The sequence below is a fragment of the Rosa chinensis genome, chromosome 5, assembly GCF_002994745.2.
Source record: "Rosa chinensis cultivar Old Blush chromosome 5, RchiOBHm-V2, whole genome shotgun sequence".
Lineage (NCBI taxonomy): Eukaryota > Viridiplantae > Streptophyta > Magnoliopsida > Rosales > Rosaceae > Rosa > Rosa chinensis.
In genome coordinates, this window is record NC_037092.1 from 71067038 (window position 1) to 71090168 (window position 23131).

The window sequence follows — 23131 nt, forward strand, 5'->3', positions numbered from 1 at the left end:
TAGGTTTTTCAGAACACTCACGGCCGCGTCTCGCTCCTTCAAAGCTTGGTTGTATTTGTAAGTGGAGTCCTGGAGCACTTTTGTGAGAATTTCATACGTCAGTGCTATCTTCTCAGCCTCCCACACCTGCTTTGCATTAGTAAGCCTCTCAGCCAGTGCTATCCTCTCAACATCCCAAACCTTCTTGCCTAATTCCAGGTCCTCTTGCGCCTCCTTTAGCTCTGGTCCAATGCTGTTCAACTTGTTAACTAAGCCATCGTGCTTTTTAATCATATTTTCAATCCTCGACTCATAAAAGCCAACTTGCATGTAGGAAGGAATTAAAACAAGTGCAAGTGCAACCAAAATTATATGAAGCTCAATTCTTAAGCAACAATCAGTAGTACCAAATCAAATGAAACTAGGTCAAGTACCTGATCGATCGAGTTCTTTCTTAACATCATCTTCACTATGATCAACACTATTCTTAGGATCCTTTGTTTGAGCTCCACGTTGCTCAAGATCATTCTTAAGATCCTTGATATGATGTTCATAGTCTAAGACTACCTTGTTAAGCTCTTTCCTTTTTTTTTCACTCTCCTCAAGTTGTTTCTCAAGATCTTTGTTTTGCTCTTGAGATTTTGACAGAGTTTTTCAGGCTCAAGGACTACCTTCTCAAAATGACCTTGCAGGTCCAATATATCTTGATGCAATTTCCCTATTGAACATGCAACACTCCTTTACAAGCCCTAAAGGTAACAAATCTGGGCATCAAACCAAAGTGGAGTTAAAAAATTTAACTTTAATCAAGACAAAACTTAGGCTGACCAACATGAAGCTCTCCTGAAACCATTGCAAACTGCAGAAAGAAGGAAACCCCCCACAACTTAAAATGAGTTCAATCTGTTCAAAGCAATTAAACAAGAAATCAAGCTACAACAGTATACAGATGAAAAGACTCAATCTTTACTATTTTGAGTCTTGAAGATGCAAGACCCCAGAACACCCAGTTGTACCATTGGCAAACCAAACCCCACAATCTGTTCACATTGTCCTTTCTGTTATAATGTTGTTGAAACTATTGATCATCTTTTTATGCATTGTTCATTTGCTTAACAAGTTTGGTCTTCTGCTCCATCTCCTAATCCTTTGACTTAGATGTAAGGTTATGATATGCTAACATTTCTCATACATCAACTATTTTTACCATTTTAAGGACTCATTTTATCACTTTAATGACTCTTTTTACCACTTGAGGACTCATGTGATAACTAATAAAATTTACCACTTTAAGAACTCATGTTACCACTTTGAGGACTAATATTACTACTTTGAGGACTCATTTTACAACTTTAAGATAATTGTATGCATATCATACATTAACACATTGTAGAATTTCCCCTCCCAAAATATCCCAGCCAAAGGTTTCAAAACACTTTCACATTAAATGACAACCACCTAATACTAATCAAGTTAAGCTAAATTTTGATGCAGTGGTCAGGAATATTTTGGCTTCTATTGGTTTTGTAATTCTTAGTGAGGAGGGTTATCCTTTGTTTGCAGTTAATAGACAGATTGGACATGCTAATGTTCTTGTAGCGGAGGCTACGACATTTCGTGACAGTTTACATACGTCTGCTTTGCATCACTACGTAATGTGGAAGGAGACTCTAAGATTGTCTTGGATTGTGTCCATGGTCCTTGTCAAATTCCTTGGAGGATTCGGACACTGATTCAGGGTATCAAGCCTTGTCTCTTCAATTTCATTCGGACATATTTCGACATATTTATCATGAAGTCAATTTTGTAGCTGATCGGTTAGCCTTGGCAACTTATAACTCTGTTACTCCCTCTGTATGGTTTTACTGTTTGCCCCTTTCAGTGTCCCCAACATTCCACTTGGATCAATTGGAAAGGGGTGTTGGTTGAGGTTTTGGTCTTTAGTGGTTGTTTGTTTTCTGTCATTAAAAAAAAGTATATATATCGAAACACCTACGGAAGGGTTTCCTTTGAGCCCACTTCATTCTTGGTCATAGAAACTCAACTATTCACTGCTTGAACATTTCCCAGTTCCCATTTCTAGTAAAATCCTCAAACACTTGGCGCGCACACCGTTTTGGGCAAAGAGGGAGACACGAGAATCAACTTCATGGAGGCGCAGACCTTGCAGCCCATGCTGAGTATGTATTGTGAGTACCGTGTAGCTTTGAAGAAGTTGATGGTTGAATATCAAGCCAGAATCCACGCCTTTGGTGAAGGTAAAAACCTCATATTGTTTCCGGCTTCTATATAATGAAACTTCCACTTATCTATTTCTCATTCTAGATTGTTTGATTTCTGTGGTAGCTAGCTTACTTTGTCTTGATCATTCATTTCAATGTTGTTAGAAATTCGAAAAGTCCAATTGGAAGTACAGCAAGCCGAAACCGAGTTTACCATATTGTTAGAGGAAGAGACACCGAATTCGCAATTGGAACTTCTAAGCAAAGAGTTTTGGCTATTCTCGCAACGATGTGAACAGAGGGTATTCTTATTGTTACTGTTATCATTTTAGAGAAATGTAGCTTGAAATTCAGTATTTTGGAGATCAAAGTGGACTGTCCACTTGTTTGCTTATAAAGTGCCCTCATTTTCAAATTGTTCAACTTTTACCATTAATCCTCAGGATCTTTTGATCAATGCTTGGTTCTCTCATTTGGGTAATTTTGTGGCCACAATGTGATTGGCTGAGACATTCTAAAGTTGTGTTGTTTCAGATTTTGAAGCTTGACATGTTTCTAAAGAAGATGGAGAGGGAGACATCATGGTTAGAAGAGGAGGAAGAGGTTTGTTTTCCATCATCCGTCGTTGCTTCAATTTGGTTGAATCAACTATAAGTTGCATGAGTTCCTCTGATTTCCAAGTCCTTGATGCTTTGTTTTTGTTGAAACTAGGAGATTGAGTACCTTATTATGAGAGTTGCTAGGACTGAAGACCACTAAATGCTGAAGAATGGAGTGGATTTATGTTATTTTGCATGTATATGATCGAGTAATGTTTATGAACTGTGATTCCATGTTAAAATAGCACTGGTAGTTGTATATATCAAGTTCACTGATTTAGTTTCCTTTTGAGACATTAGACTGTAAGAGTTTGTATGACATAATAGATTCTGCTTCTTCTTGGCCCCGTGGCTGGTATTGTTAAATAGATTCAACCGTGTATGCTTGAGCTATTAGTTAATTTGCTATTTCTGATAATGTTTTTCTGTTTGAAAAGGTATATAAGTTAGATTTCGGTATATGCAGAATAATTCGGAGCACAATATCCCAAAATGATAAAGCCTGCAGGTTTGAAGCTGAAAGTAGGTGCTTGTGTGCAAAATATTGAACTAACAGAATCACAATCCCTAGTATTGGACAGCTCTAAATCCCCAAATGCTGAAACCTAATCAAATCCTAATGACCCTCTCCAGTACGTATACAAATAGCATATCAACACCCAAGGAGCAGCAGAGGATCCACCACTTCCAAAATTTCTGATAAAGGTATGAAGATGAGATCGTTGCAGTGTAGCCTCCAGAGGTACACTGTGTCTGTCGGCAGATTCACTATCATCTGAACGAGTGATCTTGTTGGCCTCAGGACACATGCCATGACAACATAGGCATGAGGCTTCTTGAACCACCTGTCCAGGAACCTGCACAATAAGCGTTCTTCATATGCTTCTTCTTGTTCTGTTCCAACTTCCGAGTCATCTCAGCACTTGGGACACCTCCTTGCCCCTCCGGGCCTCTGTTAACTTGCTTCAAAGTTGTTGAACCTGCCTAATTGAGCTATCAGTGTTTCGTCAAACGTCTGATAATGTCCCCATACCAATACACCATAGCAGTTGCATAAGATCCAAGTTGCAGGAGTTATATAACACAAATGCAATTGTAGGCCAATGTTATATGACACTTAAAACAACAATAACATTACCAAATAAGATTATAATTAGCTAGCTTATCATATATAATTAATGAAATGTGTTTACAGAAACATAATGGTGGGAGAGGCCAATTGTGATGTCATTCTCAAGATTGGACATCACCAGAGAATTTGCCCCTTCATCTCGATGCATCTCGCAAATGCTACATGGATTATCCACCCGTGTCCTCTTTGCTGATTTGCTAATAGGCTGTTAGTATTTAAAACATCAACACATTCTAAGAAGTTAGAATTATTCTGTGGGAAAGTTTAACACACAAAGTGTGCAGGAAAAACAGACCTTAGTGGCCTGCCGCTTCTTAGGAGTCTGGCCAAGTGTCTTTGTACAATGCATTTCCTCAGCAAGGGAGCAAGTTTGGATGACTCAGAAACTCAAAGATGAAATCTTAAAATATATCTCTGAATCTAACTCCACCCACCTTAAGAAAGTGAAATGATTTGGAAGAATTGGTTGCACCCAATTATGTGTTGAATGCAATTATTATCTATCCTCTTTGGTTCTTCCCTTGCAGGTTTTCTATACTGCCATTAATTGCTGGTTATTCAGTATTTTGCTAGCTCCTTTATTTCTTTGCTGGTGTGTTTATTTTGTTCGCTTCTTTGTTTTTGGGCTGATTTTGCTGCCTTTGTAAAAAGCTCAGCAGAGCTTACTATATCAATATCATGTCAGAATTTGAATAAATGCTTGAATCAATCTCATTTTATACTATTAAATGTGCTTATGTAATTGATGATATCCAATCTGCAGGCTGCACCTGTGTTCCATGGACCGGAAGATCAGATTCATCAATGCAAAAGGTACTCGCAGAATTATTATCTCTGTCTGGAGAGATTAATATATGATGGTTCACAAATTCGTTTCGTGATTTCTGTAGGTTTTTTTTATTGTTCAATAATGAAATGCAGTGTTTGGTTGCAATGGATGTCACAAAAATAGGAGAGTTATTTAGTTTTGGTGGATAAAGTTGCAATGAATGTTCAAACTTCAATTTTTTGCAACTCTACACCTAAGCTTTCTATTCACTTGTACTCTGACCAGATTATACTACAAAGTTGATTTAGTGCTTAAAGGGCTTCATTATGTATGCTTGAACTGCATTACTTTCCCTTACTAATTATCACAAAAATAGATTAAAAAATTCTTCCTAGATATTAAAGGAACCGTCATACATAAGGATGCCCTTGACAATTCTTTTTTGTTGAAACTAGGAGACTGAGCTGTAATACAGTTGCTAGGATTGAATCAGTTGTGCTCATGAATCATTAGATGTCAAAAGAAATCATATATGGCTGAGTCGTTGAGATTCTGTTTTTCTTAAACTTCTATCTTGAAAGTTCTATAGCGCTCCGGAGTATTGAAAACCATTATATAGTTGCCAGGATTGAAGACAGTGAAGAATGGATCAGATAAATGTGAATGCATAAATTGTAGTAAAAGCACTGGTATTATCCATCAAGTTCACTGGGATGAAAATGTAAATATATTAGCTTGCTTATAAAGGCAAAATATTTGCTTCATTAAATAAGACCCAACTTGATAAAACCTTAACTGCTCTGTTCAGTTTATTGAACCAACAGAACTGCAGTACCTAATTAGGTTAAGCTTTAAATCCCCAACACTCAAACCTAATCATATACAGATGACATATTACACATCCCAAAAACAGAATATCAGCATCTATGGACCAGCACTTCCGAAAAGTCTAATCAAGGCACGAGAATGAGAAAGTGAAGATGTGGCTTCCAGAGGTTTATGATCCGGAAGAGTAACTTCCTTGGCCTCATGGCTTCGCAGGGAAATATATTCGTGGGGCTCCCTGAACCATCCAGTCAGGTACCCTGCGCAATATGCATTCTCATTTTCTTGAATGTGCTTCTCGTGGATCTTGGCCAAGTCAGACAAGTCCTCTCTGATCCCCTTTATCTCTGTTCCAAACTTGTTAAGCTTCTTAGTCAGTTCCATTTTCTCAGCCTCCCACACCTTCTTACCAAATTCCAACTTAGCCTGGGACTTGGACAAGTCCTTTCGGACCCCATTTAGCTGTGCTCCCAAGATCTTCAGTTCGTTCAAGGCCATGTCGAGCTCCTTCTTTCCTAATTCCAACTCATCATTGGACTTGTATAAGTCTTTTTGGACCCCCTTCAGCTTTACTCCCAGGTTTTTCAGCTCACTCAAGGCTGTGTCTCGCTCCTTCAAAGCTTGGTTGTATTTCAAAGTGGAGTCCTGACGCTCTTTTGTCAAAATATTATCAATCAGTGCTATCTTGTCAGCCTCCCATGCCTGCTTTGCATTAGAAAGCCTCTCAGCCAAAGCTATCCTCTCAGCATCCCAAACCTTCTTGCCTAATTCCAAGTCATTTTGTGCCTCCTGTAGCTCTGCTCCAATGGTGTTCAACTTTGCTAAGGTTGAGTCTCGCTGCTTCAATACTTGGTTGTAATTGTACTTGCTAATCAAGTCATTGCGCTCTTTGGTCATAATTTCACTCCTCGACTCATGAGAGCCAACCTGTAGGCAGGGATTAATTAACACAAGTTCAAGTGCATCCAAAATTATATGATTCTTAATACTTGGACAGCAACAAATAGTACCAAATCAAATGCAACTAGGTCAAGTACCTGATCCAGTTCTTTCTTTAGATTCTTGATTTGATCTTCATAGCTTGACAAGGCTGTATGCTGGTCTAAGACTATATTGTTAAGCTCTTTATTTTGAGCCTCACATTTCTCAAGTTCTTTCTCAAGATCTTTGTTTCGAGCTTCACTTTTCTCAAGCTGTTTTCTCAGGTCTTTCTTTTGCTCTTGAGATTTTAACAGAGCTTTCTGCTGCTCATTGAGTACCTTCTCAACCTGGCTACGTAGGTCCAGTAAAACTTGATGAAATTTCCCTATTAAACAACAAAAACTTAAAAATAAAAACAGAACAGAAGAAAGTTGAATAAAGCTAGCTGCTTAATAAAAATAGTTAAAATACTACTCGTATAATGCTAGCACAATTTAAATTGGTAAACTTGGCCTCCTTTTCAAGCTCCAAAGGTAACAAATTTGGGTGTCCAATTAAAGAAGAGTAAAAAAATTTAACTTTAATTAAGACAAAACTCAAGCTCACCAAATTGAAGTTCTCCTGGAACCATTGCAAACCTGCAGAGAGGACAGTAAAAACCTACAAGAGTATAAGAATTAAAATCAGTCCAACCTCTTAAGAGCAACTAAACAAGGAATTAAGCTACAACAATATACAGATAAAAAGACTGGAAATTTTTACTATTTTGAGCCTTTAAGATACAAGACCCAGTTGTTCATTTGCCTATATTTTTGTCTCAAAACCGGCAAACCAAACACAAAAATCCACCATACAGCATACAAGACCTAGAAACCCAGTTGTTCATTTTCCTATTTTTCTGAGTTACTTGGCAAACCAAACATAAAAATCCACAATGCAGGTCACTTTTTAGCAAGAAAAAGGGCTTAAATGCACAAAAAACATATCAATCTGCAAGCCAGAAAGAAAGAACTGGTATTTCATAGATTGCTTACCAAGAACAACCAAGTTGGTTGAGAGCTCTTGCAAAATCAAAAGATGGGTAGTTTCAAGGTCTGAACTTTGTGTTCGCCTTGGTTGGTCTGCTCTTCGACATTTGGAGAATGACATAATGCTGATGCCAGAATGATCATTTTGGAGTGGTCTTTTCCATTTGATATTGTGGGACCATTGTATGAGACACCTGGAAGCTACAGAGTGGATCTCACACGTGCCAGCTGGATTAACATGTCTGCCTTAAGAGGGTTCACCTCTTTCGTGATTTACTCTATGCTTCTTTTATTTCAATAATGAAATGCAGTAGTGTTTGGCAGCAATGACTGTCAAGAATATAAGGGGCAGTTATTGAGCGTTTACTCTTTTAGTAGATATAAAGGTGCAATGAATGTTGAAGCTTCAATTTTTAGTAGATATAAATTTGTGTTCAATTAGAATCTGACCAGACGATCGTTTAAATCTGTGCTATGTATTATGAGATGTGGATTTAGTTCTAAAGTCTATGTATGCTTAAACATACTGCTATTTTCCACTAATCTGTTGTCAGAAGAAAAGATTGGAAATTCTTCCAATTACAATTTGGAATATGGTTTTAATAGTGACTGTAGATCATATTCTAGTTTCCTTTTTTCTTCCGTGAACTTGTGTTACTTATTGGCCACTGGTATAAACATCAAGTTCACTGATGTAGTTTTCCTTATCCATGATTGGATTGCAAGATTCCCAATTGATGAAGTTGTAATCGGAATGGATTTTTTCAATCGACTGGTCTATTTCAACATCTAAATGAATGTAAGATGATGCAAATATTCTATAACTCCAAAATGTTTGGGAGCAAACAAACACACAGAAGATGATAGCCTGCAGACGTGGAACTGGGTGCTTGTTCACAGACCCAACTAGTAGTGCTCTATTGAACTAACAGAATTACAATTCTAAATCCCCACTGGTATAAACTGGACGCATCCCAAAGGCAGCATATCAGCACCTATGGATCAGCACTTCCGAAAAGTTTAATTAAGGCACTAGTGTGAGAGAGTGGAGACGTGGCCTCCAGATGTTCATGATCTAGAAGAGTAACTTCCTTGGCCTCATGGCTTGGCAGGGAAATGTAGGCATGAGGCTCCTTGAACCAACCAGTCAGGTACCCTGAGCAATATGCGTTCTCATTTTCTTGAATGTACTGCTTGTGGATCTTCTCCAAGTCAGACAACTCCTCTCTGAGCTCCTTTATCTCTATTCCAAACTTGTTTAACTCATGGTTAAGCTTTTTAGTCAGTTCCATCCTCTCAGCCTCCCACACCTCCTTTGCATTAGTAAGCCTCTCAGCCAGTGCTATGCTCTCAGCCTCCCAAACCTTCTTGCCTAATTCCAAGTTAGCCTGGGACTCGGACAAGTCCTTTCGAACCTCCTCTAGCTCTACTCCCAGGTTATTCAGATCACTCAAGGCTGCGTCTCGCTCCTTCAAAGCTTGGTTGTATTTGCAAGTGGAGTCCTGGCATTCTTTTGCGAGAATTTCATTCGTCAGTGCTATCTTCTCAGCCTCCCACACCTGCTTTGCATTAGTAAGCCTCTCAGCCAGTGCTATCCTCTCAACCTCCCAAACCTTCTTGCCTAATTCCAAGTCCTCTTGGGCTTCCTTTAGCTCTGCTCCAACGCTTTTCAACTTGTTAATTAAGCCATCACGCTCTTTGGTCATATTTTCAATCCTCGACTCATAAAAGCCAACCTGTAGGAAGGAATTAAGACAAGTGCAAGTGCTACCAAAATCATATGAAGCTCAATTCTTAAGCAACAATCAGTAGTACCAAATCAAATGCAACTAGCTCAAGTACGGAAGTACCTGATAAAGTTCTTTCTTAATGCCATCTTCACTCTGATCAACACTATTCTTAGGATCCTTTGTTCGAGCTTCACGTTGCTCAAGATCATCCTTAAGATCCTTGATATTACCTTCATAGTCCAGGACTAGCTTGTTAAGCTCTTCCCTTTTGTTTTCGCTCTCCTCAAGTTGTTTCTCAAGATCTTTCTTTTGCTCTTGAGATTTTAACAGAGCTTTTTGAAGCTCAAGGACTAACTTCTCAAAATGACCGCGCAGGTCCAGTAAATCTTGATGCAATTTCCCTATTAAACAACATACAAATGAAAAATCAAGTAAAGCTAGTGCATAAATAAAACAGAACAGAAGGAACTTAAGAAAAGTACTACAATTGCAAGTAAAATGCAACCACAATTTTAACTCATAGACTTGACCACCTTTACAAGCCCCAAAGGTAACAATTCTGGGCATATAATTACTTTAATCAAGAGAAACCTCAGACTCACCAAGATGAAGTTCTCCTGGAACCATTGCAAACCTGCAGAAAGCAGAAAACCCCCACAACTTAAAATAAGTTAACAAAGCAAATAATCAAGAAATCAAGCTACAACAGTATACAGATGAAAAGACTCAATCTTTACTATTTTGAGCCTTGAAGATGCAAGACCCCAGAACACCTAGTTGTACTTTGTTAAACCAAACACCACAAACCACAATTTTTCAGCAAGAAAAGAGATTAATTGCACAAGAAGATAACAATCATCAAAACCAGAAAAAAAGAAAAAAAAAGAATTGGCATTTCTTGGATTGCTTACTTGAGCGGTTGTTGCAAAATCTGAGGTTTCAAGGTCTGATGTATGTCTTGGTTGATGTTAGAATGATCAATAAGGATTCAAGGAGTGGTCTTTTCCACTGATATTGTGGGTCCATGGTAGACAACACCTGGAAACCAGAGATTGGATAATAGTCACATTCCAGCTGTGTTTTCACTCTTTTGGCATGTTCCAATTTCGAGTTAAATGGTTTACCATTGTTGGCTAGTTTTTGGCAATGGTTAAGTATTTTTGTTAGTTCCCTCTTCCGGAAGAAAAAAAAAGGAAAATGCATTTACTTTCACAAAATATATCATTTACGATCGACCAAAATTAGAAAGAGCATTTGCAGCATTCCAAAATATACAAAGATCGGAATTGCATTTGAGCAATCTGGTGTAAAATCATTGCTCCACTCAATTTTTGAAGATGAAACTAGGTGCTTGTTCACATAGATTTAAAGCTGAAACAAGGTGCTTGTTCAAAGATCGGCCTTGCTGATAACCCTTTAATGCCTAATTGCGCCATACGGAAAGCAAAATTGCGAGCCATAGTTCAGTTGAGCTCTAGCTAAATCGCAAACCTAGTCAAAATACAAATCACAAGCACCATGTCAGCATCATCAGCATAAGCTAGGAGGTGCACGTGTGCACCCACAGCGGTTTGCTAGTGATCCGGAAGGGTATCCTGCTTGGCCTTCATGACATGTGATCACAATGACATGAGGCTCCTTGAACCACCCATCAGATAGATGAAGAAATCTGAAAACGAGAACAAGATAATAGAATCTTTCTTCTTTGGCAGAAGCACAAGATAATAGATAGAACCATGATTACTCACACAGGAAGATTATGGCTATGGTGCCGGCCTATTCAAAAGAAGGCTGGCCAGAACAAGCAAAACCACTACTCCCTACCCCCAGCAGCGTCAGATTTCTTAAAATCTCTTACCCTGCATATAATATGGAAAAGCATGCCAAAATAAGCTAACATAGACCAATGTTTCAGCCCACTTATCAAAATTCACAGTTAGTGGACAGCTTCAAGAAGCATAAAGTCTAGCACAATGATAACCCTGACAGGTTTCACTACAATTTTAATAGCCAAATACAAAAAGACTTAGCAAGGTACAAGCAAATTGTCAGAGTCGCTAAATCATAGTACTCGAAAATCATAGAAAATGAACTTGTTCTGAGTTTTATAAAAGCTTGTATCATATAATGGGGCCTAATAATACACTAGTTTTTCTAAACGTCCAAATCAGTGACAATTTGTTTTATTCTAGAATTCTTCAAAATTCTCTCTAGTGTTTTGAACTATTATTATAGCATAAATAAGATACTTTGATATATCTCCAAGGTTCTCTAATGCTCTGCAATTCAGCGAGACTCACACACAGATAAGCTATACTAAAAAGCAATAAACTGAACTCATATTTAGTCACCGAAAACTGTTGCCCACATGATTTTTCTGGCTGAACCCTGGATAACAAAACTGATCATCTCTAATAAAAAATTAAAGCCCAGATAAAGTTCTGATACACCACATCTTCAAGTCTAATGAGCTGGCGACTGTATTCAATAATTACTTTCATGTGCAGTATTAGGGATGCATGATTAAAAATTGCAATACCAGATCGCATCTTCCTTGAAAACATCAACCTTCAGTCTAAAGAGAAAATATGGAGTTGTAGCAGAGAATTGTTACTGGATTTATATCATCTTTAAGTAGAGTTTTAGTACCTTTTCACCTCCTCTCTTTTTGAAACATCATAGAGCGAAACAAAGGATGGACGGTAAGCAAGTTGAATCAATGGCAAGGTAGTCGAAGTAATTCTAGTTTCCCTGAAACTCTTTGCTTCTTGATTATAACAAACTACGACCCGAGGATCATCATCATTGAACATCAGAATTTCCCCACTGCTCAAGGATAATAGGTTCATAACAATCAAAGCTAAGTTCCATTGGAAAGAAGTTTTCAATAACAACACTTCTAGTCCAAGACTCTTGGATACCATAATCCTTCATAACCCACATGTCAGATCTGCTAGAATCATTAGCAAACACAGATAAAATGAGACAATTTCTTAACGCTCCCAACTTCAAACTCTCTGTATACTGCTTCTCTATCAGCCCAAAGTTGCTAGGTGGGGGTCTCAGTCGAAATTTTTCTGTTTCAAAGTCGAAAGAATGTATAAACTCGCTGCTCTTACCCCAAAAGGAAACCCAATGAAGAGCTCCATGCAAATGAGCATCAAATGATGCCTTGAGACTACTCCCGCAATTGGGAACAAATCCAATGCTTCCCCAAACTCTTGTTCCCATAGTGTATACCTCAGTCCTACAATAGACGTTACAAGAGCTCGATGATGCCTCATTACTAGATCTCAATGTAATCACAGGATGAGATATTCGCAATAACTTGCATTGATGGGACTTAATGCTGACACCAAGTCCAACAAAACCACGGCACTGTCCACCAATGGCGAACGCAGAAACTTTTGAATGTGGGGGCGAAAAAAATTAACGACTACAAGAAAAAATTTCGATAAATGAAACAAAATTTTAATTGGTATATTCCTCTAACTAATATGCTGGATATGCTAGCAACATTCTCCCCAACCTTTCTCTTTCTTCCTTCCCCACTTGTCTTGTGTCATGTGGATTCATTTATGATTACAATCTATGTATTTACTATCTTGAAAAAATAACTAATTCCATTCTATGTTTTGCCCTTATTTATGTTTGACCTTATTAAATGCTCTCTATTAATATGAAGAAAAAAAACTCTTCACTCTTTTGTTTTTCTAACTTTTTTTCATTTCTTATAGGGTGGTGTTATTCACACACCCATTTTCTCTATTCACACAACCTCTCAATTTTCCTATTACTTTAATTCAATTTGTTTTTTCAAATTACCCTGATTACCCTCTCTTGTAATTATGTTTCTTTTTCTTTTTTCTTTTTTCTTTTTTCTTTTTTCTTTTTTCTTTTTTCTTTTTTCTTTTTTCTATTTGGCAAGTCAATCATGAATCAAATATCATTATACAATAAATCAATTTTGTTTTACCTATATAAATGAAGGAAAAATATTACGTTCATTAAGTGGAATGAACTATATTATTACACAAGGAATATATTTCCTAGGTAATTATGTTCATCAATCTAAATTGCAAAGTTTGTTCTCATACAAGTAGGAGGGATAAGAAGCATGCTTTACTCATTTGTTTTCTCGGGTTCCAATATTGCACCTAGCTTATTTGAGTTTCTCGTCTCTTACAGATTGTCAATAAGCCATTTTCAAATGGAGTATAGTTTGCAAATTTGGGAATTTCTAGGTGCAAAAAAAAAATGGAGTATAGTTCAAAATTAATTGTTTGAACAAGACTTACTTGAGGAGCTAGACAAATGCAGACACATGCATAATCAATGGTATGAAACTCTTAAAATTGATTTATTGTATAATGATATTTGATTCATGATTGACTTGCCAAATAGAAAAAGAAAAAGAAAAAGAAAAAGAAACATAATTACAAGAGAAGGTAGTTAGGGTAATTTGTAAAAACAAATTGAATTAAAGTAATAGGAAAATTGAGGGGTGTGTGAATAGAAAAAATGGGTGTGTGAATAGCAACACCCTAAGTTTTTGACATCTTTTTTTTATATAAAACCCACAAAAAGAAACAAAAAAACAAAACGGTAAAACTCACTGACATGTCAGTTGTAAACATTTTCTTTTTGGGAAAAATTTGAAAGATGTATGTTCTTAAATATATATGTACATATTTCTTATGTAAATACATAAGTAAGCCCACAAAAGTAACATAAATTGCAAATAAAAAGGATTCACAAAAAGAAAAAAGAAAAAAAGTTGAGAAACTAAAATTAATTACTTAATTAAATGCATGTAAAATTAAATAAGGGTAAAGAGGGGAAGTGAAAACTTGTCTTTTAATTGTATTAATTATTTTAATTTTTTAGATAGTGGAATACACGTGGCATGCAATAAATGGGGAATGTAGAAAGGGAAATATTGCTAGCATTCCTCTGAATTGAATTGTGTCTGTATTACTATTGTTTCTACCAACATTACTGGTGTATGAATAGTAGTGTACCATAATTGTATTCATGTGAGCTTGGTATCGATTGGTAGGGAACCATCTTATCAAAGGTGTAATCCTTAGCTAAGGGATTAATGCATTATATTGTTTGGTCTAAATGATTGTAATCCTTACTTCCGTATTTGAAAAAAGGTCTCAAATGTTGAAGTTCAAAGAAAACTTTGTAATTCGGGGTTCAGGTATTATGTCAACCTATGTATTCTGAGGTTTCATTAATGGTCAACACTTGAGGGCAGCCGTACTCGCCCTATTTCATAAAAAACAAAAAAATAAACTTTGTAGCTCTGTATCAAAAAATTATTAAATAGTATATAATTATTACATGTATGTGGTTCTTAAAAATTTGATTGATTTATGTAGTCTTATGTTGATGGAGGTTAACTAATTTTCTCTTCTTCTTTTTTTTAGGGGGGGGGGGGGGGGGGGGGGGGGGGGAGGGGATTCTAGAGAAGTTTTTTCCCCTTACACGATTCATTTTTTTTTCCCTAATACCAAATTAAGTTTTTTTTTTGGACTATTTTGCCCTCACACCTCACATAAAGAGAGAAAGTCGAAGAGAGCGAAGTTATAAAAAACTTCCCCGGAGGTCGCCGATATCCGGTCACTGGACTTCAATCACCGGTGACCGGTCTTCGTAGGAAACTTCATCGGAGGTCTCCAGAGAAGTCGCAGGAGACTTTTATTACCCTTAATAAAACTCAATAAACTTTTATTTGGGGGGCAATAAAAATTTATTGGGAGAAAATAGACTAATCTCCCTAAAATTAGAAAAATAAAACTTTGATTGAGAAGAAGATGAGGAGATTACATTAATTCAAAATCTTTTATTGGGAGGAACAAACATATATCGAATTTTTTTTTTTGGGGGGGGGGGGGGGGGGGGGGGCAATAAAAAATTTATTGTTGCGGGAATGGAGACTAATCTCTCTAAAATTATACAAATAAAACTTTGATTTTTTTAGGGAAATGGAATCAGGTTCCAATATATTATGACGTCACAGCGTTAAGCTAGAGGGTTTCAAGAAACCACTCATAATACAAATACAAGCACAATATAGACTGCGTAAAGAAGACAAACTCCTCATCAGACTGTCCAAAGCAGCCAAATTATTACTAGCCAAACCTAGAAAAAGAAAATGCAACAAGTAAAAAAACCCAACACCTATCCAGCCCTGAAACAAAGCAACTGACATAACAAGAATTGACACCGAAGACCTTCATGGTGTACATCGCCACTCATCAAATCAGCACACAACAATGATCAAGGGCAAAATAGGAGGTGAGATGAGCCAAGCTCAATTATTCAAGGGTTTTTTGCATCAACGGTGTCTGGACACTTCGACGACTGTCAATATGATACCCGAACTTACAAAGTTATCAATGTGATACCTAGACTCATTTTTTCCTATCAACGTTGTACCTCCATCCATTTTCCGTCACGGTGCCGTCAACCATGATCACATGTCACGCATGTGACTTGATTTTTAAGGACAAATTTGTCTTCTTACACCAATTTATAAAAATAAAAAATAAACTGAAGAAGTTCTTCAGCTTGTTCTTCGTCATCTTCCTCCCTCATTATAGGAGCAGAAATTACCAAATCAAATCGTCGTTATATCCTTCCCATCAAAACTTCTCTGACCATGAAATAAACCCATTTATTATGATCTTCTCCATCTTTTAGAATTTGGATTTGGGTTCTTCAGGAGTATATATCAAAGCCAATCCAAATGAATTTGAATACTCACTCACTATGCTAACTGGTTGTCTGTCTCTCTCTCTCTAGTATTTCTTCATCCGGCTTTTCAATTCTTTGTCACCACATCTGAATTCTAGATCTGCGTAATCAATCCTGTTGGTTTTCACGTAAGTCAAATCCTTTTTGTTCTTAGATAATTTTAGTGAAAGCGGGTCTGATTGAAACTTTAATTTTGTATGCGATATTGAATCGACCCAATATGTTTATATAATCATACTCTCATCTCTGTTCTCGACTCTCAGCTCTCTCTATCTCTCCCTAGCAATCGTTCAAGTTCATATTCTTGAAACGGCCAAAAAAAAAAATTACAGCAATATATCATTAATGTTCTTCATCCCAGCAAAAAAAAATTCTGATCAATTGTTCATGTTCTTAGCAATTGTTAATGTTCATCTTCTTGAACCCAGCAAAAAATCACACAGAAAAAACAAGAAATCCAGCAATCATTTTTCATATTCTTGAACCCGGAAAAAAAAATCTGATTAATTGTTTGTTCTTGAACCTAGACCAAGCAAAAAACCAAAAGAAAAAAGAGTCCAACAATTTTTAATGTTTTGGAATCTAGACCAGAAAGAAAAGAAACATAAATTTTGAAGCAATTTTTCTAATGGTCTTGAACCCAGACCAGACAAGAAAGGAAAGATGTGGCATTGAACCTTCAGCAGCAGTCTCTTCATCGAAATCAAGTGTTCTGTGACCCGAAACAACCAGTGAGACCAATACATTCAGCCTCATGCGGTGAGCACAAGCACCACCATGGTGTGGAGGCTGAGCGTGAAGAGGACGGCGTCGTCGTCTAAGCTCCAATTGGACCCCAACACCTCTCCAAATCTAATTAAAGTCACCTTCAAACCCACCATGGCCACATCGCCCTCCTCTTCCGCTTCATTTTCAACACTTCCAATTTTTGACATTTATCTGAGCAACCCAGAAACTCTGAAGAAGATAAGAGGTGAAGCGAGTAAAAAAAAAGATAAATAAGTCATTTTAATTAAAAATACGTAAAATGTCATATATAACCCTACAATTAGGGCAAATCAGTCTTTTTATCATCAATTAGTGCCTCACGTGACTTAAACGTGCTGGAATTAACGGCACTGTGACAGAAAATGGATGAAGGTACGACATTGATAAGAAAAAATGAGTTCGGGTATCACATTGATAACTTTGTAAGTTCGGGTATTATATTGACAGTCCTCGAAATGTTCAGACACTGTTGGGGCAAAAAAACCCATTATTCAAAATAAGAAAATTGAAAAACTACCACTCTCCCAAAAAAACCTAAATCAGGACTAATCCAAGAAAAGGAAGGGAATAAGAGAATGGGCTTACCCAACCAGACCATTAGGAGCGGCCCAGGCAAGCGGAGGCCCACTGGCCAAGGCCCATCTCTTACCCTCACCTTCCCAAACCCGCCCGCGTCAGGCTTTGAGAAAGCAACCTCCTTCACCAATCCGACGGTCGGCTGTGGACCTCCACCATGGCCATGGTCAAGTCTGGACCCTGACTTGTACTCTGACCCAAATCTAATGACCTATTCTCCGACTACATAGGCTGACGCCTCCTCACCGCCGAGCCCGGCTGAAAGGATCAGAATCCTGATCCAAGCACTGTCACAGCCCAAACACCCTTAATCACTAACGGAGCCGGACACACCTAGAACGAACAATGTCGTCGACCGCCCCTGCCGTCGCTGTAATCAAAGTTCGTCACCGCTTGGATCGAAACCCGCCAACACGATCTGAGAAGCCTCTAAACCAAGAACCCCTCATAGCAACCATGATCAGAAAAGCCTCCGATCGAAAAACTCCCGCCGCACCCCACCATCGTCGTCGAGAACAAGCCCCACGCCGTCACCGTACCTCGTCACTCCCACAATCGTTGCCTTGCCTAAGGAAAGAACGCTGTCGCCGCTCCAAGAAACCTAGGTTTCGCCCTTCGAGGTCGCTCCGCAAAACTCGGAGGCCTCCCCTGTCATCGTATTGGTTAGGTTCTCAAAATAAAACTTTGATTGAGAAAGAAGATGAGGAGATTACATTAATTCAAAACTTTTTATTGGGGGCAACAAAAGTTTATCAGGTTTTATTGCCCTCCAATAATTTTTTTTACTACCCCTCAATGAATTATTAACCTAAATACGACCTAGATAATTTACCATGGAAAACTAGAAAATTTAAACTCAAACATGTTACCATTACTAGATGATTAGTTAATGACCAAGAACAAAGCCTAAAGAAGAGACAAAAGTTAAAACAAAAACCTAAAATGAAACTTGGAAATAAACAACAACATTCTTTGATCAACCCTAAATTTTCACATGATGAAAGGGGAAAGGGTGGTGGGATTGCAGCAGCAGTGAAGCTATGGCTCATTTGAAAGACATTCCAATTTCAATAAAATCCGCCAAAAACTACACTAACCGACCAACTTTCAGATGAGGGTGAGCTGGTCACGCGCCTCCTCAATGAGCTCCTTAACTTGGCCACAGTTGAGGCTCTTCTCAAAGGCCTCCTAGTCCTCCTCTTCAAGCCAGACCTAGAGGTGTTGCTGAGTAAAGCTCTCAACGACTTTGCGGTAGATTTTAGGTGGTTCCTTCACTGTCAACGGTGATCTGAGAGAGAGAGAGAAAGCAAGCGTTTCAAATTCCTCCTCTCATTTTTGCTTCCACTAAAAAATTAAAAAAATTTATTAATCAAACAGTTGAAATTGAAATCAAGGTTCTTCTTTATAGAAATGAAAGCAGAGCTTCCAGGCTTGATGGGATATGGAGAGTCTTCTTTTACAAACCTCTTCCGTCGACTGGTGGCTTTGCATTGCTTCGATCATTGTTGTTTTGGTCATTTACGGCAACTCCAATGCCCTGATAGGTTCCTCCTACTTGAAATATGACTTTCTGGTCTCGTTTTCAATTTCAATTTCGATGGCTCAGTTGTGAAGCAAGATGTCTCTTCCCTTTCCCCCTACTTATAACAGAAGAAAGAGAAAAGGTGTGCGCCAGAGAGATGGCTGAGTAGTAGTCTATAAAATAATAATTATTCTGAGCCTAAAAATGACTTTTTATCCTTAAATGGGGTAAGTGATAATTCTACTATGTTGGTGGGGTGAATGAGAATATTTGGGCTAAATTTGGGGCATTTGGTCAAGATCCCTTTTTTTGTTTGTGTTCTATGCATGTCGATGTCGACAATTCAGACCACAAACACGTGGTAGTCTCCGACCACACTATCCTACACAATATCTAGTACTTTAATTGAGACACAATTGAAATTTTATAAAATTTGTTATGTAATTACTAATTATCATGATTAATCCCTTTTTTTTAAGGTAAAGATGAAATTGTATTAATAATTTATACAATTACAACTGTAGGACATTCGAAACAAACACAGAGCATGAACAAAATGTCAGAATCAAAACCAAAACCTGCTAGTCTATGAGCAACATGATTAGCACTTCTATAAGTATGATGGACACCTACAAAATGCAAATCACTTAGTAAATCTTTAATTTCTTCAACAATGATTCTCAAAGTGGAGAAGTCTTGATCCTTTTCTGTCACAGCCTTAATAGCCTCTAAATAATCACTCATTAAAGCAACACTAGACATACCAAGTGCTTGAATAAGCTCCAACCCAGACTTAACAGCAAGATACTCAGTATGGTAGGTAGAGGATATATTAGGCACTTTATAAGCAAAACCAACAATAAACTCACCCTTCTCATTATGCAGAACACCTCCAATGCCTCCATGCTGTAATGAAGAAACATAAGCACGATCAACATTCAAGCACAACATACCACTCATGGGAGGGGACCAACCTACTTTAGCTTTTGTCCTCTTACTAGTTACAAGTGTCATGCCTTTATTAGCCTGAAGGAACTCTTCATACTAAGCCATGGTACAAGCACAAATTGATGAAGCATTTTTAGCATATCATCCCCCAATTTCATTCCTATTCTTTGAAAGACTGCATAAGAGCATCACCAGCTTAAAGAAAATTTTAGATGAGAGGGTAGATTCTTGTTCAAGAGGCAATAATTTAAATATAAAAGGAGTAATGTGAACCTGAATAGAAAAAGGTGGAGCGGCAAGAATTGCCTGTGCAGTACGGGACCCACATAACACATGTCTAACGTCCTCACACCTGTGAGGGCAAAGCAGACAACCCATATCACATGTATAACCCTTCTTACTCTAACTCTCCCTAGTTGGTAACACATTATGGCAAGCTCGCTAGATACAGATAGAAACCTTCCCAGGAATCTTAGCTTTTCACAGTGTCTTCCAAAGAACATTAAAAGGATCACCAAGAGAAGAGGAAGCAAAGGAATCCCCCATCACCATATCCTGAGCTACATATATAGGCAGATTTAGTAGAAAACCTGCCCTTCTTCTCAAATGTCCAACTCAAACGATCTCTCCTATTTCTACTACTGAGAGAAATAGACAAGATAGCATCAACAACTTCTTGGGAAAAAAGATGTTGTAGAATATCAACCCTCTAACTCTTGGTGTCCGCATCAATTAAGGAAGAGTCTAACTCAATGTCACAAGCTACTGGTCTACAAAGTTGATATGAGAAATGTTTGGGATCCATTTGATCACTCCAAACATTGAAAATGAACAAGTACCAACCTGCCAAAGTAAACCATCCTGAAGCATAGTTCTAGCTTCCATTATATTTCTCCATGCATAGGAAGGGGAATCCCACTCCCCCAATATCTGCATCCAAAAAAGAACCATCCGGGAAATCCTAGCCTTATGCAAACGAGACAAGGAATTAGGATTAGTGATTAGCCTCCACCCCTATTTTGCAAGCATAGACAAATTATGGGCATGCAGATTCTTAAAGCCTAGACCTCCCTCACTTTTAGACAGACATAACCTATCCTTTGGCCTCTAGTGAATTTTATGATTAGAATCTGAACCTGCCCAAAAGAATTGAGCATAGAAAAATAATTTCCCCTAGTCTGACCAAATTTTTTTTTTGGCACAATTAAACTTATCCATCCTTTTTGCCCTAAGACCCCGTGTTTTTCCACACTTGACTGAAATTTTCAAAAACTCAGCTTTCTTTCCATCGCGCCTCACTCGACCTAGAGGTTCATTCCACCATTCCACAGAAACTCAAATTGATTCATTCATGTCTCAAAAACTAGGAGAGGTTCTTTTGGGGGACAGAAGCTACAAACACACTTCTCGAGCTGGGTTTTGGACAAAGAAGAGTTTTCTCTGTGATGTCCGGAACCCGAATTTACCAGTTTACAAGTCTTTCGATGGGTAAACGACTTTTACATTTACTTTTTGGCTCCGTTTCGACATTTTAGGGGGCCCTAAAAGTATACTTTTTGTTCGGGTCAAAATTTGAGAAAATTTCCTTCATGAAAGTTGTAGAGGACGTTAAACCGAGCGCGTGCATATGTGGTACGTAAAAATCGGAGTTCGTATACGAAAGTTATAAGCGAAATGGTAAAGTTACTGTTCATGGTAACTTTCTATAAATAGGACGAGTTACTGTGGTAACTCGTCATTTTTCTCTCTCCCCGATTTTCTCCCCCTCTTCCCCCGCGTCGCCTTCTCTCCTTCTTTTTCCGATTTCTTCACCGTCCGGCGTCCGATTGACTTGATTCCAGTTGTCCTTGGACCGTCTCTTCCTCCTCTATACGATGGTATCAGTGGGTATCGGCAATTTGGCCGGAAAACCCCGAATTTATGCAAGCATTGTTACTGTAGCAGTTTGCTTCCCCGGCGAAATTCCCCAGTTTTCGGCTATCTTCGGCGGTGAAATTGGCTCTATTAGGAGCGCCTCGAGTCACTGATCATCTTCCCTCAAGACTTCTAGTTGGAATTTCCACGTTTGGAAGGTGAATTTGAAGGATTTCCAAATTGGTGGGTTTGGAGATTTCCGGGTTTGTGTTCATCGGCAAAATTGGAGCATTTCAAGGTATTTTCTCACTTGGTCACAGTTATGAAAAGTGCTTAGAATGTTGAGATGATTCTGTGGTTGAAATTTGGTGGCCGGAGGAGGAGTTGGGCGCTGCATGAACAGTGCGACGGTGAATAGTGCGGTGTATGAACAGTGACTTATATTCTGTTTTTTTTTAGCTAGTTAAATCCTATATTTGTTGTAGAGGTTGTTTGTGAAGTTTGGTGAATTTTGGAGGAATTTGGAATTGTTTGTGATTTTCTGAAGTTTGGAGTTTTGTGATTGAATTGTGGGAAATCCGGCCATCGGATTTCCCTCGTTTTCGTTGTGGAATATGTAAATCGATGAATTGGTAATAGTGGTAAAGTTTGGATTGAATCCAAGAAGTGGATAGGTGATTTATGAGGATATGATGGGGGAATGGTATTTAATTTCCGGATTGTTATTCACGAATTATAATTGTGTACAGGGCGACGTACCGAGCTATTGCTCGACGAAGGAACTCGTATGCATGGTCGCCTAAATTGTACTGTGAGTGGACATTTATTTTAAATTAATTGTGCATGCAGTATATTAGCATTTTCCGATTGAGATTTAATTTATAATTTGAATTATTGAGTTTTATGGTTTTACGAGATTTATTTATGAATTACGAGATTAGTATTGAAATTCCTTCCCGAGGGCTTTTAGTAGATTTTTGAGATAGTCATTCATGAGTTATTGAGTTGAGGAATGATTTTCGGGAAGTGACTGATTCAGAAAATATTATGAGGATTTTGGATTTCGAATATCGGTTTTTATGAGGATTTACGAGTACGAATGTTTCATCGAATATTTGAGCATGATTGATTTATCGAGATTTATTGAGCTTTGAGCTCCGTACTTATCAGCTTTGAAGTTAGATTGAGTTTTCTTTCCGAAAGCATTTATTGATTTACAGAGTATTTGATTTTATGCTTTCGAGGATTTATTGAGATTTTAAAGTTATTTTCAGTTTCTTGAGGAGGCTATTCAGTTTATTAAGGAGGCCAGTTTTGGCGCATGCGTATCTTACCTAGTTGGCAGTCCCTTCTAGGTAATAGTCTGGTTGGCAGTCCCTTCCAGACTACAGCCCGGTTGGCAGTCCCTTCCAGATAACATGAGGTAGTTAGTCGGCAGTCCCGTCTACTACTTGTGGTTAGTCGGCAGTCCCGTCTACTACATGTGGCTAGTT

General features: G+C 38.0%; 4 protein-coding genes and 1 long non-coding RNA gene across 9 annotated transcripts; 1 reads left to right on the top strand and 4 right to left on the bottom strand.

Annotated features, from left to right (window-relative positions):
* The first annotated feature begins 1970 nt into the window (after nt 1-1970).
* LOC112202777 lies at nt 1971-4995 on the top strand. 3 transcript variants are annotated; one of them, XM_040506535.1, is made up of 4 exons: nt 1971-2237; nt 2367-2503; nt 2736-2804; nt 4696-4995. In XM_040506535.1, exons 1-4 carry the CDS (start codon nt 2129-2131, stop codon nt 4882-4884), a joined length of 504 nt encoding a protein of 167 aa, XP_040362469.1. In that variant the 5' UTR covers nt 1971-2128; the 3' UTR covers nt 4885-4995. The 3 variants fall into 3 exon arrangements, with proteins under 3 accessions (XP_040362469.1, XP_040362470.1, XP_024199551.1); XM_040506536.1 differs by lacking the exon at nt 4696-4995 and adding an exon at nt 3267-3395; XM_024343783.2 differs by lacking the exon at nt 4696-4995 and adding an exon at nt 2913-3195.
* Nucleotides 4996-5454: 459 nt separating this feature from the next.
* LOC112163972 (intracellular protein transport protein uso1) lies at nt 5455-7746 on the bottom strand. 2 transcript variants are annotated; one of them, XR_005799907.1, is made up of 5 exons: nt 7482-7746; nt 7054-7107; nt 6564-6832; nt 5574-6453; nt 5488-5536 (listed from the first exon to the last, which is right to left on the bottom strand). XR_005799907.1 is itself a non-coding variant. In XM_024300226.2 (4 exons), the coding sequence occupies exons 1-4, from the start codon at nt 7594-7596 to the stop codon at nt 5626-5628; spliced, it is 1266 nt and encodes a 421-aa protein (XP_024155994.1). In that variant the 5' UTR covers nt 7597-7746; the 3' UTR covers nt 5455-5625. The 2 variants fall into 2 exon arrangements, 1 of the variants encoding a protein (XP_024155994.1); XM_024300226.2 differs by having other exon boundaries at nt 5455-6453.
* Nucleotides 7747-8275: 529 nt separating this feature from the next.
* On the bottom strand, nt 8276-10238 carry LOC112202771 (mitotic spindle assembly checkpoint protein MAD1). 2 transcript variants are annotated; one of them, XM_040506534.1, is made up of 5 exons: nt 10117-10238; nt 9808-9839; nt 9326-9606; nt 9035-9211; nt 8276-8785 (listed from the first exon to the last, which is right to left on the bottom strand). In XM_040506534.1, the coding sequence occupies exons 2-5, from the start codon at nt 9830-9832 to the stop codon at nt 8471-8473; spliced, it is 798 nt and encodes a 265-aa protein (XP_040362468.1). In that variant the 5' UTR covers nt 9833-9839; nt 10117-10238; the 3' UTR covers nt 8276-8470. The 2 variants fall into 2 exon arrangements, with proteins under 2 accessions (XP_040362468.1, XP_024199545.1); XM_024343777.2 differs by having other exon boundaries at nt 8276-9211.
* A 338-nt stretch (nt 10239-10576) lies between these two features.
* Nucleotides 10577-13767, bottom strand: LOC121049393. The gene is made up of 3 exons (XR_005799911.1): nt 11855-13767; nt 10954-11064; nt 10577-10696 (listed from the first exon to the last, which is right to left on the bottom strand). It is a non-coding gene; the product is annotated as an uncharacterized LOC121049393 (long non-coding RNA).
* Nucleotides 13768-19340: 5573 nt separating this feature from the next.
* Nucleotides 19341-19850, bottom strand: LOC112163974. Its single transcript, XM_024300228.1, has one exon. It carries the CDS (start codon nt 19848-19850, stop codon nt 19341-19343), a length of 510 nt encoding a protein of 169 aa, XP_024155996.1.
* Between the last annotated feature and the right edge of the window lie 3281 nt (nt 19851-23131).

Bases quoted from the DNA above. Each gene is read 5' to 3' on its own strand.
- LOC112202777 (XM_040506535.1), top strand. From the start codon at position 2,129: ATGGAGGCGCAGACCTTGCAGCCCATGCTGAGTATGTATTGTGAGTAC. The intron at 2,504-2,735 runs GTATTCTTATTG...GTGTTGTTTCAG, and splicing joins CGCAACGATGTGAACAGAGG to ATTTTGAAGCTTGACATGTT. The intron at 2,805-4,695 runs GTTTGTTTTCCA...TCCAATCTGCAG, and splicing joins GGTTAGAAGAGGAGGAAGAG to GCTGCACCTGTGTTCCATGG.
- LOC112163972 (XM_024300226.2), bottom strand. From the start codon at position 7,596: ATGTCATTCTCCAAATGTCGAAGAGCAGACCAACCAAGGCGAACACAA. The intron at 7,108-7,481 runs GTAAGCAATCTA...ATACTCTTGTAG, and splicing joins AACCAACTTGGTTGTTCTTG to GTTTTTACTGTCCTCTCTGC. The intron at 6,454-6,563 runs GTACTTGACCTA...CCCTGCCTACAG, and splicing joins TAAAGAAAGAACTGGATCAG to GTTGGCTCTCATGAGTCGAG.
- LOC112202771 (XM_024343777.2), bottom strand. From the start codon at position 9,832: ATGGTTCCAGGAGAACTTCATCTTG. The intron at 9,607-9,807 runs GTGAGTCTGAGG...GTTGTTTAATAG, and splicing joins TCCAGGAGAACTTCATCTTG to GGAAATTGCATCAAGATTTA. The intron at 9,212-9,325 runs GTACTTCCGTAC...TCCTTCCTACAG, and splicing joins TTAAGAAAGAACTTTATCAG to GTTGGCTTTTATGAGTCGAG.
- LOC112163974 (XM_024300228.1), bottom strand. From the start codon at position 19,850: ATGACACTTGTAACTAGTAAGAGGACAAAAGCTAAAGTAGGTTGGTCC.